Source organism: Bemisia tabaci, chromosome 10, assembly GCF_918797505.1.
Source record: "Bemisia tabaci chromosome 10, PGI_BMITA_v3".
In the NCBI taxonomy this organism is placed as follows: Eukaryota; Metazoa; Arthropoda; class Insecta; order Hemiptera; family Aleyrodidae; genus Bemisia; species Bemisia tabaci.
This window is the reverse complement of record NC_092802.1, coordinates 39,531,102-39,547,757: the sequence shown is the minus strand read 5'-3', so window position 1 is coordinate 39,547,757 and position 16,656 is coordinate 39,531,102. Positions and strand designations below refer to the sequence as shown.

The 16,656-nt window shown below is 35.3% G+C and overlaps 1 protein-coding gene across 1 annotated transcript; it reads right to left on the bottom strand.

Moving 5' to 3' along the window:
• Positions 1–1,906: 1,906 nt before the first annotated feature.
• On the bottom strand, positions 1,907–15,842 carry LOC109036046 (lachesin). The gene is made up of 6 exons (XM_019049958.2): positions 15,649–15,842; positions 14,462–14,703; positions 12,627–12,883; positions 10,976–11,239; positions 9,222–9,361; positions 1,907–6,284 (listed from the first exon to the last, which is right to left on the bottom strand). The coding sequence occupies exons 1-6, from the start codon at positions 15,704–15,706 to the stop codon at positions 6,163–6,165; spliced, it is 1,083 nt and encodes a 360-aa protein (XP_018905503.1). The 5' UTR covers positions 15,707–15,842; the 3' UTR covers positions 1,907–6,162.
• Positions 15,843–16,656: the final 814 nt, after the last annotated feature.

The following is a 16,656-nucleotide window of genomic DNA, read 5'->3' as shown; positions in this document are numbered from 1 at the left end:
CAACAATAGCCAAAGTTCACGGAACTTAGCACGAAAGTTAAGTTCCGTAAATCGATCTCTGTGTGGACAAGGCCTTTCATTTATAGGAAATGAACAAAAAAATTATGAAAGAATAAGCATGAATGTGGTCCTTAAATAATTTTAATTTCCACCTCCGCGCCAATCGCACTGTGTTTGGCGCAATGCGTGAAGTATCCCTACAGTCTCGTAGGCACTATACGTTTCACACCGACCGCCGCTGCGCTGACCGCACTGTTTTTGACGCAATGCCTGAAGTATTCATGGAGTCTTGTAGGCGCTAAATATATGTTTCATGCTGACCGGCGCGCCGTAGCAAACGCGTCCCATTGTTTATTGTTACAGACGAATATAAGTTGAGAGAGGCCAGTCGTAATGCCTTCAATTTCATTCATACATATTTTTGGTCAAAATGAGAGACGACGTTTCTCCATTTGCGATGATGCAGACTTCCTTAGAAATTTGATTTTTCTTTCGAGAAGCTGGTCAACATAAAACTTAAATTCTCAATGATTTTTCTTATTCGATAGCAGAAGATTTGGTTCAAAATTTAAAGTCGTAAATTTGGATTGTTTCTCATGGAAGAGATGAATTAAGAACGGATATTTTGAAACACCGCAATGGAGATACGTGGTTTCGCACTTCAGTCGGACCGATACGGACATCCAACAAGCTTAAATAGTTGCATCAAGTCCCCGTCACCGCCGACCAACGCGTTTGTCGATCGAATCAACTACAGGTTATATGGAATGCGTAGGAAGTCAAAACGCCTTCAATTTTTTGAACGCAATACGGAAATCCGTCGAGGTTGTATAGTTGTATCAAGGCGCCGTAGCAAACGCGTCCCATTGTTTATCGTTACAGAAGAATATAAGTTGAGAGAGGAAAGTCATAATGCCTTCAATTTTATTCATACACATTTTTGGGCAAAGTGAGAGACGACGTTTCTCCATTTGCGCCGTTGCAGACTTTCTTAGAAATTTTATTTTTCTTTCGAGAAGCTGGTCAACATAGGACTTAAATTTTCCATGATTTTCCGTATTCGATAGCAGAAGATTTGGTTCAAAATTTAAAGTCGTAAATTTCGATTGTTTCTCATGGAAGAGATAAATTAAGAACGGAAATTTTGAAACACAGCAATAGAGATACAAGGTTTCGCACTTCAGGCGGACCGATACGGACATCCAGCTGTATCCAGGATTTTTTCTCATGCGCAGCCGCTACATAAAAAAAACCGCAAAAAAAGGCCTTTTTAGGCCATTTTTTCAAAATGGCGGAAAATGCTCACCAGATACGCGGTAGGAAACCTCAGATTCGGATTCAGCGACCCAAAAAACATCAAGTGTGAGCCAAAAAAATCGCTGTGTACCCAAAATTCCAGGTAGCCTCATTTTTAGCTACCAGGCGCCTGGACTATCTCAAAAATTCAAGTTTCAGAAATGCTTAGTTTGCTGCTTAAAAAATATCACATGAGAGAAAATTAGCCAACCTCTTATGTAGTTGGGCTTAATTTGGGTAAATTCATCCATTCGTTTTCAAGTTTAGAACTAAACTATGGAAATTTTAAGACATTTTGATTGAGATGGTGGTTTAGGAGCATTGCCACTGAGTTAACTTGTCGCTCAACTTAAGTCTATCCAGTCAAGTCTATCCATTTTAAATACCAGCTAGCTAGATTCTAGAAAATGAGATTTCTCATTGTATTTAATTTTAATATCATTCAGAGTTGAAAAAATGTGTAAGAATTTTAAAAAATTATCCCACAAAAAAAAAAAAAAAAAAAAAAAAATTAAAAAAAGGTTGAATTTTTTTTCACAAAAAGTGGCAAACATTCAAATCATCAAAAGTTATACCGAGCCATATAAAGAGTGACTGAATACAGCATGAATTTTAAAGAAGTAAAAAAATAATTTTATTCCAAAAGAGTGCGGAATTCAAACATTGGCGGAACATACAGTCAATAAAAAAGTTTTGAGTTGAAAACCATAAATAATTTCAAAAAAGATAAAGAAAATAACAAACAAGAGTAAGATCAGATCTTATAAAAAAACAAGCATGATCGAACACACTCAAAGATTACAAAAATTGGACGGATTCGTAATCAAAAGTGAATGCATTTTAGAAAGGCGACAAATCCGGTCCCTCCAAGATGAACTTCACTAGGCGTCATCAAAAAAATGTTCAGATACATCGGTCATTTTTTTTTTGAAAGACTGAACAGACTTCCTTTATTGATAGCTAATTGCAAAAAAATGCTTACCCCAATGGATCACTACACAGGATCTGAACTATGAAAAAACATAAAAAGTTTTCTCTTCAAAACTTTGCGTGGACAATTATTCAAAAAGTGGAAATTTCGAAAATCAACTCCTGAATGAGTTAGTAAACAGTATTTTCAACACTGATTAGACTGAAATTAGGTTATAAAAATGACATTATTTGTACTTCTGATATTTTGCCAAAGTTATAAAAATGACATTATTTGTATATTTCTGATATATTGACAGGGTCAGTTGTAAACACTCACCAGCTTTCCAATTGTTTGATTCATTATCCTCATGAAAGAGGATTGCAAAATTTTAATAAAAATAAAGTCAAGAAATTTCACATGAAATATTTCATGAAATTTCAGAAATAGATGAAAGATATAACTCTATTCACAGATTATCAGCTCAGGCTGAATAATTATCGAAACGCTGCCGACGTCGTTTAGAGGCATTAATGTTTTACACTCATGTTCCCCATATGATAAGAAATAAAAATCAAGAGTTACATAAAAAAACTGAGGATTTTTTTTGTGTCGATAGGTGTTTCCAGTGCGGGTTGCATACCCTACTCCTGAAATGAGCGTTTCAAATTTTTAAAAAATTTCTCAGTCTCGTGAGATTTCATGAAATATTTCACAAAATTTTTCAATCTTTCTAAAGTTCCTTTATTTTTCATGCCACCTTGTCGTGAAATATTGAAGAGAAAACATGTTACGTAATATTTTAATTCAGGCCTTGTTGGAGAATCCTTTGACAAATTTGATGGCTATAATAAAACGCATTCACTTTTACAGATCTATGATTTATCACAAGGAATGATACAAAATTGCGAACTGATGCGACAAATACACCAGTATAATAATCTGGAATGGACGGAGGGAAAAGAAAGTAGGCAGAGCAGATGTGTTCCTGGTATATCCGTCTGGAAGAGAAGAAAAATTCCTGTCCGATATCAAAATTTGTTAATAGTTTCAAATTTTCACATCAAACAAAACCAGAGTGATAATGGTTGGAAAGGTTCAGTTTAAAAAATAAATTTTTTACAAAAAAATACTTGAAAATCTGATATGCCATGTTCAGAGGACAAAATCGCTGGCTAATACTGACGTGCTGAGGCAAATCACCGTACAAACAATAAAAAGTTTCCAGATTTCCTCTGCTAAAATGCTAATTTCTGGGAAGAGGGACAAATATTATTTCTTAAAATATTCAGATTGTTTAGATCTGATTACAAAGAAGATTTTTCCTCCAAATTTGCAGAGGTTTTTGTTGGCAATCAGATCTAAATTATCTAAAAATTTCAAGAGAAAACATTCATAGCTCTCCTCAAAAATTAGCATTTTGTTGGAGGAAATTCAGCAACTATCGAATGTTCATACGGCGTTGTTCCTTGGCATGGCAGTAATGTTCTTATGACCAAGAGGTTAAATACTAGGGGTAATTACAGAGAAGACATAATTTGTTTTAAAAAAAAAATCAGGACATTTCCAAACTAAAAACAAACCTTAAACAGTAAGAAGTCCTCTAAATATATTCATGCTTAAATTAATACGGAACATTAAAAGAGTAGCTTCAAAAGAATAGAGATTTAGGAGAGGAAAATTCTCTGAGGAAAAATCATTAATAAATTGTTATTAGTGTATCAGTCGGCATTAATCTGTTGCATTTACCATTGCTTTAGTAAGTAAGTAAAAAAATAAACACTAAAGGGTTCAAAAAATTTCATAAGGTAGCATTTAAAAAAAATCTTATTTGTAGATGACAAATTTCAAGTGGAAAAAAAGAAATAAATTTTCGACCTGATGGATTAAAGCAAATCCAGTACTGATTGATCCAGTTGAAAGTATTTCAAAGACGGAAAGAGTTTCATTTAATGGTAGCAGCAATCGATTATCAATTGGACAGAGTGCAACAAAGTAAAGCTACATCACATTAAATCTGAACAGAGGGGGAACATACCCAAACGTTTTTTCAGGAAAGAACTCCGCGTAAAAAATGAACTTTTAGTCCACATTTATGTGGTACTATACGAATTGTAGATTTGTAATTGAAAAGAACAATCGAATATGTACGAATTGTAAATCTAAAAGAAGAAGGTAAAAAAGGCGATTCAGATCTACGATGGGCACATGGAATTCTGTTGAGAAATTTAAGTGATAATCGTGAACACTTCCTAATAAGAAAAAAATAAAAAAGGTACTCCTGATGGACGGTAAAATCTCTCACTAATGAGTGAGTATGTACACAGTACTTAAGCTCTACGAAGTAAAAGCCCTTAATCTAAATTGCACAGCGTCAATACGATAGGCAATAATAGTAGGCTGCTAAAATGAAAATATTACAATAAAACATAAAACATTAGATTTCTGGCAACGCGTGAATAATAAAATTTCACCCAGCAGACGTACATATAATATATAAAAACTGCGCAGAATTTTGGTTGTAATTGCTGTACTAAAAGGTGCGCAAAACGGTGCATGATAAAACTATTAATCTATGGCGGGAGTTCATTGAGACTTAAAAATTGGAATGAATGACACGGCCAGATAGAATGACCCTTTTCTTGTGATAACAGCAAAGAAAAGGTAGAATTCTTCGCCGATTTTGAAACTCCCATTCAAAATCAGAATTTTAGCCTGGCTATGATAGCCAAAGAATGTCTTTGATGCAAAATTGACGATTCAATTGAGTTTAAAGTGATTTGACATCGGTTGGACTTCCAATGCGCTTTCTTGCTGTGTGGACATTACTTTATAGTTTTTGTACTTAGGCATTTTTTCCATTTTGGAAAAAATAAAATAAACTGGCGTTCCAGTGCAAGAAATGAAAACAGCATATTGATGGCTCACCCTCAAAATTGCACACCACAAACGCAACCTGTCAAAATTTCCAAGCTTACTTGACTTTTTAAACAGAAAATAAAATCAACATTTTGGTTTGAAATTTTCACCATATGGTTGATTTATTAATTGTTTCCAACATTCTAAGAGCATTCTAGGGTCATCCTGTAAAAATTTCAAATCTCCATGATGAAGTGTTTTCTCCACATAAAATAAGGTAAACAGAAATTTTGAAAGCTTGTGTTTGAGGTAAATGATTTCGAAGTCATCCATCTGAGAAAGTTAGGTAAATTAGTAAAAGCAACAACAAATACTTTTCTTGGTCTATGGTAAGGCACTGATTACCTTGTATTTTTTTTCGACTTAAGGCAAGTTTTGGTTCGAACCGAGCTTAGTCACAATTTAAATGTAGGGCTAGGCAAGCCTGATTTTTTTTAGTTTGAGCCAAGTTTGAGTAATATTTCACTATTTGAAGCAAAGTTCAGCTTGTTCGAGCTATGAAAATGGCCTTTGAGTCCAGTTTGAGTAACTTTGAGTTTTAACACATGACTTTACAATCGAAAAATGATGGAAAAACTAAGAATAGTGATAGTATGATTAAAATAATTGAGAGTTGGACTCTTTTGGCGTGTGCAGCTCAAAAAAGCTCGAAAAACACGAAAAAACTTGCGTTATCGGCACTCGCGCCGAGAACTCCATACTTGGCTCAACTCGACTCGAAATTCAAGTACTCGCATAGCCCTTTTAAAATGGCTTGGCCATCAAGGAAAAACTTTGATTGATCATCTTTGGAGAGAAATTATCATAAAATTTTTTGGATGGAATAAGCACCCATGTAAAAAAAATGAAAGAAAGACTGTCAAGCTTACAGGCAGATCGGTTTAAGGTCGATGGATTTTTTCCAGTACAGATTACTCACTCCTGTGTTCCAACTAGTATAGTTCCAGGTACGTTTGGTGTAGATTTGATCAGTTCTGTTTCTGGGACCTCGGAACATACTCTAAACGGAACAAAATGGCTCCTCAGAAATATCTCAATTACCAGTTGCAAGATGCGAATGCTACTGACGCAATGAGCAGAAGAGTACTTGATGCTATGCTGGTCGCATCACCGTGCCGAGAGTTCCCGCAAGCTGGTGGACAAACTGGGTTTGAAGTTTCTGAAAATTTACAAATAAATGGAAAGTTATTATTTAAATCTCTGAATGCAGGAGGAGGACACCAAAGTTTGAGATTTTTATTTAATATTCTGAAAGTATCAAGTTAGTAGATTACGTTAAGATTTAATGCGGATTTTTGGAGCGCAAATCCTGGACAAACCCGCTTCTAAAGAGACTCGAAAGAATTTCAAACGCGCCAGAATGGAAGGAAAATTATGGAAGTGATGTAATTTTGTTGATTTTTCCCCAAAAATCGATTAAATCGAAAAAATTGATTATCAAGAAAATCTTTTAGAAAAAAAATCGATTTTCAGGAGAAGTATTTTGTTGTTTGTTCATCTTAAATTCTCACCTTACTGACAGTTGAGTTTTCTTGTGCCTTGAATTGGAGCAATGTTGATGACCTCCTTTAGTTTTGAAGAATAATATAAGCTTTCTAAAATTCTGATTTGTAAGTAAAAAATTGATCCAATTTAATCGCTTATTTTGTACACACAATCGATTTCTTCCGATAATTGAAAAAAAATAAACAACAATAAATTATGTACTTTGGCAGCCAGATTGCTATATCTTTACTACAGATAACTGGAATGAAATTCGATTCTTCAATTCTGAAGATTAAGTTTGCTATTTATGGTTTTGACTTTCCTGTTGTTTTCATACACAGGAAGTGCTAAGTAAGACACCTGACAGAAGTTGTAGAAACCCGTGTTTGCTTTGGACTGGTGTCGAGTGACATAATTTGATTTGGCGCAAAATCAGGGCGTTTTGAGGTTTCTCTTTTTGAACTGAGTTTTTCTCTGTTTCTGAGTTGCTTTTTTGCGCATTTACTGTACACACTGTGTTCTATGCTTTATTCACCTTTTTCTTCTTTTTTTCCCAGTATATTTTCAAGTTAAAATTCATTCATAGTTTAGTGACACATTGATGACTTGGTATTGGTTGGACGTTGATGCATTTAATAGCGTAGTGACAAGCAAGGGAACAGATTTTTACACTTCACACTTGACTTTAGGAGAGGAAACAGAGGAGGCTAGCTCATTCTCAAAGTAGTTCCAGCATCAATTCGTCTTTGTCTTCTTTCTGGACTCAAATTACAGGAAAATTTTTTTGAAAAAACTTCCATCCGCCTTTAAAGTGCTTTTTCTTAATACCTTAATTTTCCTGAGCTCTGAGATTTAGATTTAGTTAGTTAAACAAATTTTCAGAGGCAAAATTCAAGAACATGTCCTGGAAAATCTTCATGAGCAAGTTATCATCATGACTTTCGGTCAAGAAAGTGTAAATGAAAGTTTTGATGCTCGTTACAGCTTGAGATAATTCAACTAGACTTTCAACGGGGAAAATATGTTGACAGGGGTAAGTGGCACTCATTAATTTAAATTTTCTTTTTGGAAGTACGGAGTGAACTAAGCTCCTGGGAATTTTTACAGATTTTTTTTGACCCTGAATGTCAAAGAAACTTCTTATAGAAACTGCCAAAAATGACACCCATTTGAAATAATGTTATTGGCAGGTTTTGATGGCGTAGCCAATGGCGTTCTTAGATTGGCTGAACTCAGTTTCAGGCACAGTCGGCTTTTGATTAGCTTTTTCTACTGCTACCAACGTGCCGCTCTGTAGCGCTTGTGCACTCTGCAACATCCAACCGCCACTGATAGCAATCCTACCGAAGCTCCTCCGATAAATTACATCTCCTCATTTCCTGCCTTATTCCATCCATCAGAATAAAAATTATAGGAAAAGTATAGTACATAAAAGTAAAGGCGTCGAAAACATCATACCTAGCGCACAACATTTTCACGAAACAGCTTGTCTGGTATGGGCATCTGCAAAGGATGCCCGCTGATAGGTTGCCTAAGACGGTTTTGGATTGGGTTCCCGTGGCAGAAAACGTAGAGGACGCCCTGCCAAATCATGGATTGATTGAACAAGGCAGGAGATGAGGAGATTAGCTTTTCCTCCTTCCAGGAAGACGACATTTATTGAAATTTTAATGAACTTTTTGGTTTTTTCACGAAATTTTACGCGATCAAACTTTTACTACTAACTTGCAATAATTCTAACCTCTACCCCCATTTGTTTGTTCAATCTCAAAAAGACTCAAGCAGAAATTTGAATTTTTTCTTCCTTTCACTTCAATTTACATGATAATTTTTGAAGTAACTACAATTAACTTTTCAGTTGTTTTTTTTTAGTGTCTTGATATATTTGAGCTTTGAGATTTAGAATGGGTGGAGTTAACAGTTTATACATTTTTTGGGTTGTGTTTTTGTTTCTAGCGCTTAGGCTCTTTTTAAGAATAACTGATTCAATTGCTTCTGGGTGTGAAAAGAGCACTTGCAAAAGTATTCTCATTCCTCACACCATTCTAACTGATTTTATAAATGAGCTTCATAGTAAGTTTCAACATTCCCAATGGGGTAGCGCCACAGAATTTTTGCACGGTTGTAGTAAAAATTTTCTGATGTAAAGCTTTGTAAAAAAATCAAAATAAAATAATTTCTACGGGGGAAAAAAGCTAATCAAAATCAAGCCAATCAAAAGCCAACTAATTAATATGTTCATCAATAAATGGCTAAAATCAATATTAATTTTAGCCATTTTCTTAATTATTAGAATGACAGTGTGAACTAGATATTTCATTGAAGCTCCTTACAAAAATTAGAGTTGATAAACCTTACAACAGAATATAAATTAGTGCGTAAGGGACAAATCCGTTTTTAATCATACTGAGCATTGATTTGTCTCCTGTGCATATTTTTGCTGCCACTCTAAAAGTAAGTTACTTAATTTTTCAAAGACTAATGGTCCATTCAAACAGGAATTACACGGTCCAAAAAAAAAAAAAACCTGTCACTATTATTTGTTGCAAAAACATCTCTTTATGAAAATGATTCAAAGAAAGAGATACGGTCCTGTGTGAAAATTAATTACCGTATAAATCGATGTACGCTTCACTTTGACCCAGCTTGTTTACCGCTTTACACATATACCGCCCATACTGTCGTCTTTCTACGGATAGAATTCTGATTCTAGCATCCGTGAAATCAGTTCCGACTCCGGCTTGCGAGATGCTGAAAAAAAAAACGGTGCGTAAGAAACAAAATATTAAAACAAACAGCATAAAAACTAGAAATAGACAATTACTGAGAAAAATTGAGGTATTCAACTAAGTCTCCACAATTACTGTCCTTGTAGTTAAGCTTACTATAATACTTACAAAATAATCATTTCATACTTTCATTATTAGAACCAATAAAATAAAAACTACACAAATGCAAATCTTGGTTTGCCTGGAATACTACATTCTTTGAAACGAAAAAGACTCAACATCATTTCTCAAACGCTTCCCAGGTTTTTCTTCTCTATATGAAATATGTTCAATAAAAAGTTCAAGCAATAGCGTTGATTTGTTCTCCTTTGATCAAATAAAAAAGGATCAGAGATTTTGAAAATTGCAAATGAGCGGGGGCTAGAAAATTCTTGACTTTCATGTAAATCAAATTACTTTCACAACAATACTCTCTTAGTGAAAACATGTAGAGCAATGGCGTGGCGTGCTTTGCGATATATCGATTGATCTGACATTTAAACATATGAAAAAGGATCAATAAACAGGGTGTTCACCACAGACACCTTAATAATCGATTCTTTGCCATAGCTTCAAATGGTATAACATCGATAATCGATCACTCACGCCTCGCCGCTGGTGTAGAGCATAGATAAGACCCAACATTCACAAAAAAGTAGCGCGCTTTGTTGATTTCTTCACTAAAAAGAACTTGTCAGACGGCCTATTCCACTAAAATCAATGCCACCTCCTGCTTTTGGGGAACTGAGAAGAAAATTTGTAAAATAAATTGAAAGAAAAAACCTGGACTGCTTTCACAAAAAAATTCTTGTTTTTGACGTTCCACTGTCGATGTAAAGTTCAAAAGACATTAAATATCCATTTATGATTGATTTCGGTTATTAATATACTAATTAAAATTGCCTATCAATTGTCTGTTGTTACCAGCTAGACTTGATACAATTTTTGAGGGCATTAGACTTTTCGATGGAGAATTAACGCTTCTAAACAAGCTCAAAACTAACCTTGGTCCAGTTTTTTGAAAGTATAAACTAAATTGTTCTCAATTATTTCTTCTGCAAGGATACTAGATACTAGAAAAAGTTTTCTGTTGAAACCTTAAATTCCCACTTTCGTTAAAAAACACTAATATTTTTTTTGAGGGTTGATTTTCAGACTTTCAATGGTATAATTTGCTTTTCTCGTGAAATTTTGAGAGGAAAACATGCTGTGTAGTTCTTTTAATTATACTTTGTCCAAAGATCCATTGTCCTTATTTGTTGTTAACTGACATTGGCCGATGTGCTAAACCACATATCTTCATCATGGTGTTTCAAGATTTCTGCTCCTATTTTATTTTTTTTAATAGAAACAAACCAGTTTCATAACTTGAAATTTATGCAGTATATTCTACCAAGCGAGAAGAAAAGTCAAAGAAGTTTTCAAGAAATTACGATGACTGGTTTTCTGGCAAAAAAATAAAGGATGACATGAAGTCTGCAACAACGCAGACAGAGATAAGCGGTTTCGCTTTTTGGCTATCAATAGGATCATGACCTGTACCGGATGGCTCCTTCCTACTAATTGGAAAAAAAATAAATAAAAAATGGAGACATACCTGTAGTGCTGGTTGCTGGAAAGCTGCACTTCATCTTTAATCCAGACAATTGCTGGGAGGGGATACGCTTCAACATGGCACTCCAAATCCATATCGAACCCGAGCGCCTGACCAAGATGAGACCTTTGAATAGTAATGACAGGAGGAAATTCGACATCGACGCTGATACGCCTTGAGGTTCCCTTTCCCACACCATTGTCTGCAACACAGTAGTATGTCCCGCGATCTTCTTTGTGAATTGCCGGAATTTTCAAGATGTTACCCCTGAAAATTAGTTGATTGTAGAAAAATGGTCATGGCAGTAAATAATGACACACTGCATCCCAAATAAAAAACTTTGAGAAATGAATTTCTCCTGATAGATTATTTACATAAAGAAATTTTTGCTGTCATGGACCTCGGTAATGAATGCAAAATTTTTCCCCAAGAAGAATCCTGCCTTCATTTTTATAGACTTTACAAATTTTTTTGACAAGAATGATTCTTAACGATCCTATGCAAGGGCTTTCATCCTTTTTTGGCTACAAAGTCAAAATTGGCCAAGATTTTAAACTAAAATTATCACTTTTTAAACTATTATCATTTTAGTTATATGTCGTCTATTGATATTTTTAATGTTTATATTTCTCAATTTAAGCAAACTGTTAAGGATAATTTCAATCTGTTCTAATGTTTCCCTTATTACCATATTTTATCTTTCCATAATTCTGTCACCTTATCTTAGTCACTTGTTTTACTTTTAGTTAACCTTCTGCTGCCTTCTTGTTATGCTTTTGTCTAATTTATTTGTTATTGTGCTTTGCCTGTTGGAAAAGAATGTAAATAAATAAATAAAATGGTGCACACCGGTTTGAACACAATAGGAGTCCCGGACGAATTTCCTTAAGTTTTCAGGGTCTTAACACAATTTTAGAAAAACAGTTCAAGACCTATTCTTTACTATCTAGGCTTGTTTCTGAATATGGACTAAAGTTTGCTACATCAGTCTAGACACTAATCAGTAATCCCACGACACTAATTCCAACTGGACTGAATTTTGCGATAAAGGCCTACCATTTCTGGCTCATCCATGAAAACACATACTTCATGGGGAAACCAATGGCACAAATGAGGGATTTGGAGGACAAGACGCATAAGTGCACTTTTTGAAAAAATCGAGATATTAATGATTGCTAGTAAAACTAGTCTTAATGCATATTCTAGGAAAAATATGCTCCCAAATTCCAATTTTTAAGCATTAAAAAATCAGTTTGAACTTCCTTTCCGCCGTTAAGTTCCATGTAATTTCGAAACTTCAACACGCATTTCTTAAAATAGTAAAAACTGCACTTATGCGCCTTGTCCTCCAAGCCTCTCAAATGTTGTTCCTAAACTGAACCTGAAATAGTCGTTTCTCATTGCAAAATTTTGTCCAACTATGCCTCCTTTCACTAAGGTTTCTTATCAAGGGCGAGGTGTGAATGATGGATTATTGATATTTCCCCATTTGAAGCTATGGTGGAGAGTCGATTACTAAGGTGTCCATTGTGAACACCCTGTTTATCGATCCTTGCATTCATAAATGGCAGCTCAATCGATACATCGCAAAACATGCCATGCCACTGTTCCTCATTCAATGGATAGTGGATGGTCACGAAAAGGTTAAACATACCTGTAAACAGAGCCACCAGTGGGCAGAATTGCGTTGTTTTCTCGCCTCCATGATATTTTAGGAGTCGGGAATCCGGTGGCATAACACTCGAGATCTGCGTTTTGGCCTTCACTCCGAACCACACCCAATGTAGAGTTATCCGATATTATCGGAGGTCGGCGAACCATCAGCCACACGTCCGACGTCAACTTGTTCGCCAAGTCGATGATGACCTGGCATTGGTAGAGTCCAGCATCTGATTCTTGGATGTCTTTGATCTGAAAAATTAGAGAGGGGCTTTTTATTTGTCACTGACATTACACTTCCACTCTTAAGAGGGTTAATTACCTATTTGAAAAGAAAAAATTAAAAAAAAACCTTTAACTAGAGTTACCACGATTTCTCCTTTTTCGATTCCCTGACGTTTTTCGCTTTTCCCGGACTCTATAATTTCTGAATTCCTAGACCTTAAAATAAAATTCTACTTGGATTTCTTTGTATCAACAACACTAATTTATGTGAAATGCTACTCGCAAAAATCCCTGACTTTTCCAGGTTGCCATAAATTCCCTAACTTTCCCTGATTTTTCAGACCGCTGGCAACCCTGTTAAACCCATATGTGAAGGATCCCCTTATTCTCCTCTTGAATTTTATAAAAAAAAAGAAACCTCAGATTGAGCTATACTGAAAAATGGAACGTCGGGAAAGTTACACATCTTGGACATACATTTTAGGGAACTACTTAAGAAATAAATTTCCTCATCAGATGGTGATCCTAATACAATTATGACTGTACATAGAGGTTTAACTTGAATAAAGTTGGAAACTTGATGTCAAGTAAAAGATTTTTAATACAATTTTAAAAGTTATGTCCGTTTTTGCCGTCACAGACATTGCATTGTCTGTTCCACTCAACTAAATTTCCTCCACACGAGAAATGTTTTTCATAAAAAATAATTTGCAAACTACTTTCTTGGTTGCTTCTGTCATTTCTGTACCACAATAAAAAAAGGAATAATTTATTTTGCCATGAACATAGGTTTTTGACAAAATACAGTCATTTTTTTTCACTTTGGAATCCTCTAAAAAAAAAAAAAAATACTCCACTGTAGGATGCAGTTCAGCTGATGTTCACTTGCACAGAAAAAATTAAATTGCTGATTTAACAATTCAATTTCTGAAAAAAGTGACTGCAATGTTTCAATGTAGATTTTACAACAAAAAAATGCTACTTTAACCACCCCTGTGGTTAGATTAGCTTACAATAGTGGTTAAAGTATAATTTTTTTTGCTGAAATCTACGTTGAAATATTGCAGTCACTTTTTAAGCCATTGAATTGTTAAATCAGCAATTTAATTTTTTCAGTATGGTGCTGAATGATCAGTCATCCTGCTAAAATCGTGTTTGCCACTTTCCAATAATGGTTGAAGACATCCTTGGACCTAGTCTTTTTGGGGACTTGACCGTCTTTAGAATGAACGAATATGAAGATAGGTAAACTGTTCTAATCTGACATTTTATTATGAAGAGCGAGGATGATTTTTACTTTCTCGCTTCCCTAGTTTTTAATTGGATGTAGGTATTTAATCAAAAGGAACTATATCCATTCTGACAAGAGTACAGAGATTTGTAAGAATACATACCTGGCACGGTTCATACCACAATGGATAAATTTCCTTTTGATTTCAAATGTGTGTAATTAAAAGCAACACCATCCTCATTGACCTTCGTTTTTCTACTTCCTCCATTAATTTACTCACCAAAGTTGATTGGACCGATTAAACAAAAATCGATCTCAGTAGGTAATTGCATTTCTTATTTTTCTAGACTTTTTACGACGTTTGTGTGACTCACTTGCAAGGTGTACGTTGAGCTCGACACATCATGACGTAGAGCGAATCGGCTATCCCTTACAATGAGTGAACTTCCACTCGAGATGGGCAGTTGCTCACTCCCTCGGAGTCGATCGACTTTGACCCAAAGGATTGGATACTCTTGGGCGTACTGTACGGAACATTCTAGCTCGGCGATACCTCCAACATCTTTGATCTGCTCGGGCGAAATATGTGAGATAGTTGGAGATCTTTGACAAGTAACTGAAATGAGCAAGAAATACAAAAATTAGTATCTCACAGCACAACTGAGCCAAATTGGGCACACTTTTTGGTTCAACACCATCACCAATTTTGGAAGTTTTGAGTAAAACAAGAAAAATCCATAAAATAATATATGTTTATGGAACTTAACTTTTGCTAGTATGGACAAGGCTTTCACAAAAAATGCACCCAACACAGGTAAACGCGTCTTAAGCACACACCCCTCCTTCCCCTCCAGCACAACTATTTAATGGTTCTTATTGATGTTTTTAGACAGATGAGCTGCAAAATACAGGTGGCAAATAGGTTAATTCGGCCCTGATTCAAACAGGATCAAACTACAGGCGCCTTTCCTGGGATGCTAGATTTCAAAATCCTAACCTAAAACACGAACAGAACTTGACGAAGATATGCCATTAGACACTCATCACTCACTTGTAATGTCAAACTCATGTAGAAAATCAACACTGTGGACAGCCTGTCAAATGAGACATAGATGGGCATACGCTGTGAATCATAGAATAGGGTATCATCCATATGTAAGCAATCCAGTTGAATAACCAAAAAACCTGTTGCGCATCACGCCGAACAGGTGGTTGAGAGCACATTATATAGCTATATTTAAGCTATTGATACAGAATGGATCAAATATGCCACATGAGCAGTGATGCTGGCAAAAACTCATAGCTTGATTTTCGTACTCATGTTCATTCAATTCATTGCGAAATCAAGCAAATATCTGACACATTCGGATGAGGTGAGTTGGAGCCATTTAGAAAAAATCTTGCGCGATAAATGTTCGAAATATACAAACCGGCTGATAATTTGGTGGGTGAGTGCTGATTGTAGTTGATGGTGAAGGAAAAATGTGTTTTCAGGAGAGGTGATTTCGTTTCAAAACACAGTGAGTTAGAGTTGAGATGCTAGGATACAAAATTAACTTACCATAACTAAGAATAAACAGCAGAGTGACCACCGTGACACATGTTGATTGTATGCTCATTTTGATAAACTGGTAAAAAAAAATATTCCGGCTACAAAATACCTAAAAACTACATGTAGAAATTAGAAAATGAAAGTTTTATCGTCACACCCCGCTTTCGTAAACATAGCATTAGCATCAAAACAAACGCACTGCAGCGCTGTCTACGGACTCTACGGTGGGAAAAGGAACTACGATCGGAAACGGGCCAATCGAACGCTTCTTGAGGCTATGCAGCTTTTTAATTGGTTCACATTTTTCGGCGGGAAAGGTTCTAAATACCTACTGATTTGCGACCGCCTCAGTGGAGTTTCGGCTTGAAACTTGGAATACCGATCCAACACAACTTCCTGCCTTGAACTTTAATAAAATTTCTTTAAAAAAAAACAGTTTTTTCCTTAAAAATTGGCGCTTGTGATACGGACGCACATCAAATTTAACGGAGTATCTTCCATATTTATTCATTTTTAATCTAAAAAAGAGTATTATTTTCACAAGTAAATGCATATTATTAATTCAAAGGCATCCATAACACAATTTCAATACAAACAGCGCATGTGATAGGTACTCCGAAAGTGAAACCGGAAACTCAGAAAGTGACAAATTGCTCCAGGTCATTCCAAGTGTGGCTGATACTGAACTTTCAAAAATAATCCCTAAGATGAGCGATTACCCAACTTGGCGCTTATGATACTGAAGTTTGTCAACTTCAATGGATTATTTTCCATAGGTATTTATTTATTTTTATTCTAAAAACAAATCTCAGGTTCGAAATAACGAGATGCATTAACATATGAAAATAATTTAGCTTTAAGTCATTTCGAGGGTTGCTGTAACAAAAATTGCGAACTATCAGAAAGGTGGGCGGTTACCGGACTTTGAGATAGGTAATTGTCTCCCAAAGGTGCACAACACTGATGATAAACTTTTGTTTAAGCCATTCCGTATCGTATCCGTACCTCTGGAAGTAT

Bases quoted from the DNA above. Each gene is read 5' to 3' on its own strand.
- LOC109036046 (XM_019049958.2), bottom strand. From the start codon at position 15,706: ATGAGCATACAATCAACATGTGTCACGGTGGTCACTCTGCTGTTTATT. The intron at 12,884-14,461 runs GTGAGTCACACA...CTAATTTTTCAG, and splicing joins GCTCAACGTACACCTTGCAA to ATCAAAGACATCCAAGAATC. The intron at 6,285-9,221 runs GTAATTAATTTT...GTAAATTTTCAG, and splicing joins AGCGTACATCGATTTATACG to AAACTTCAAACCCAGTTTGT.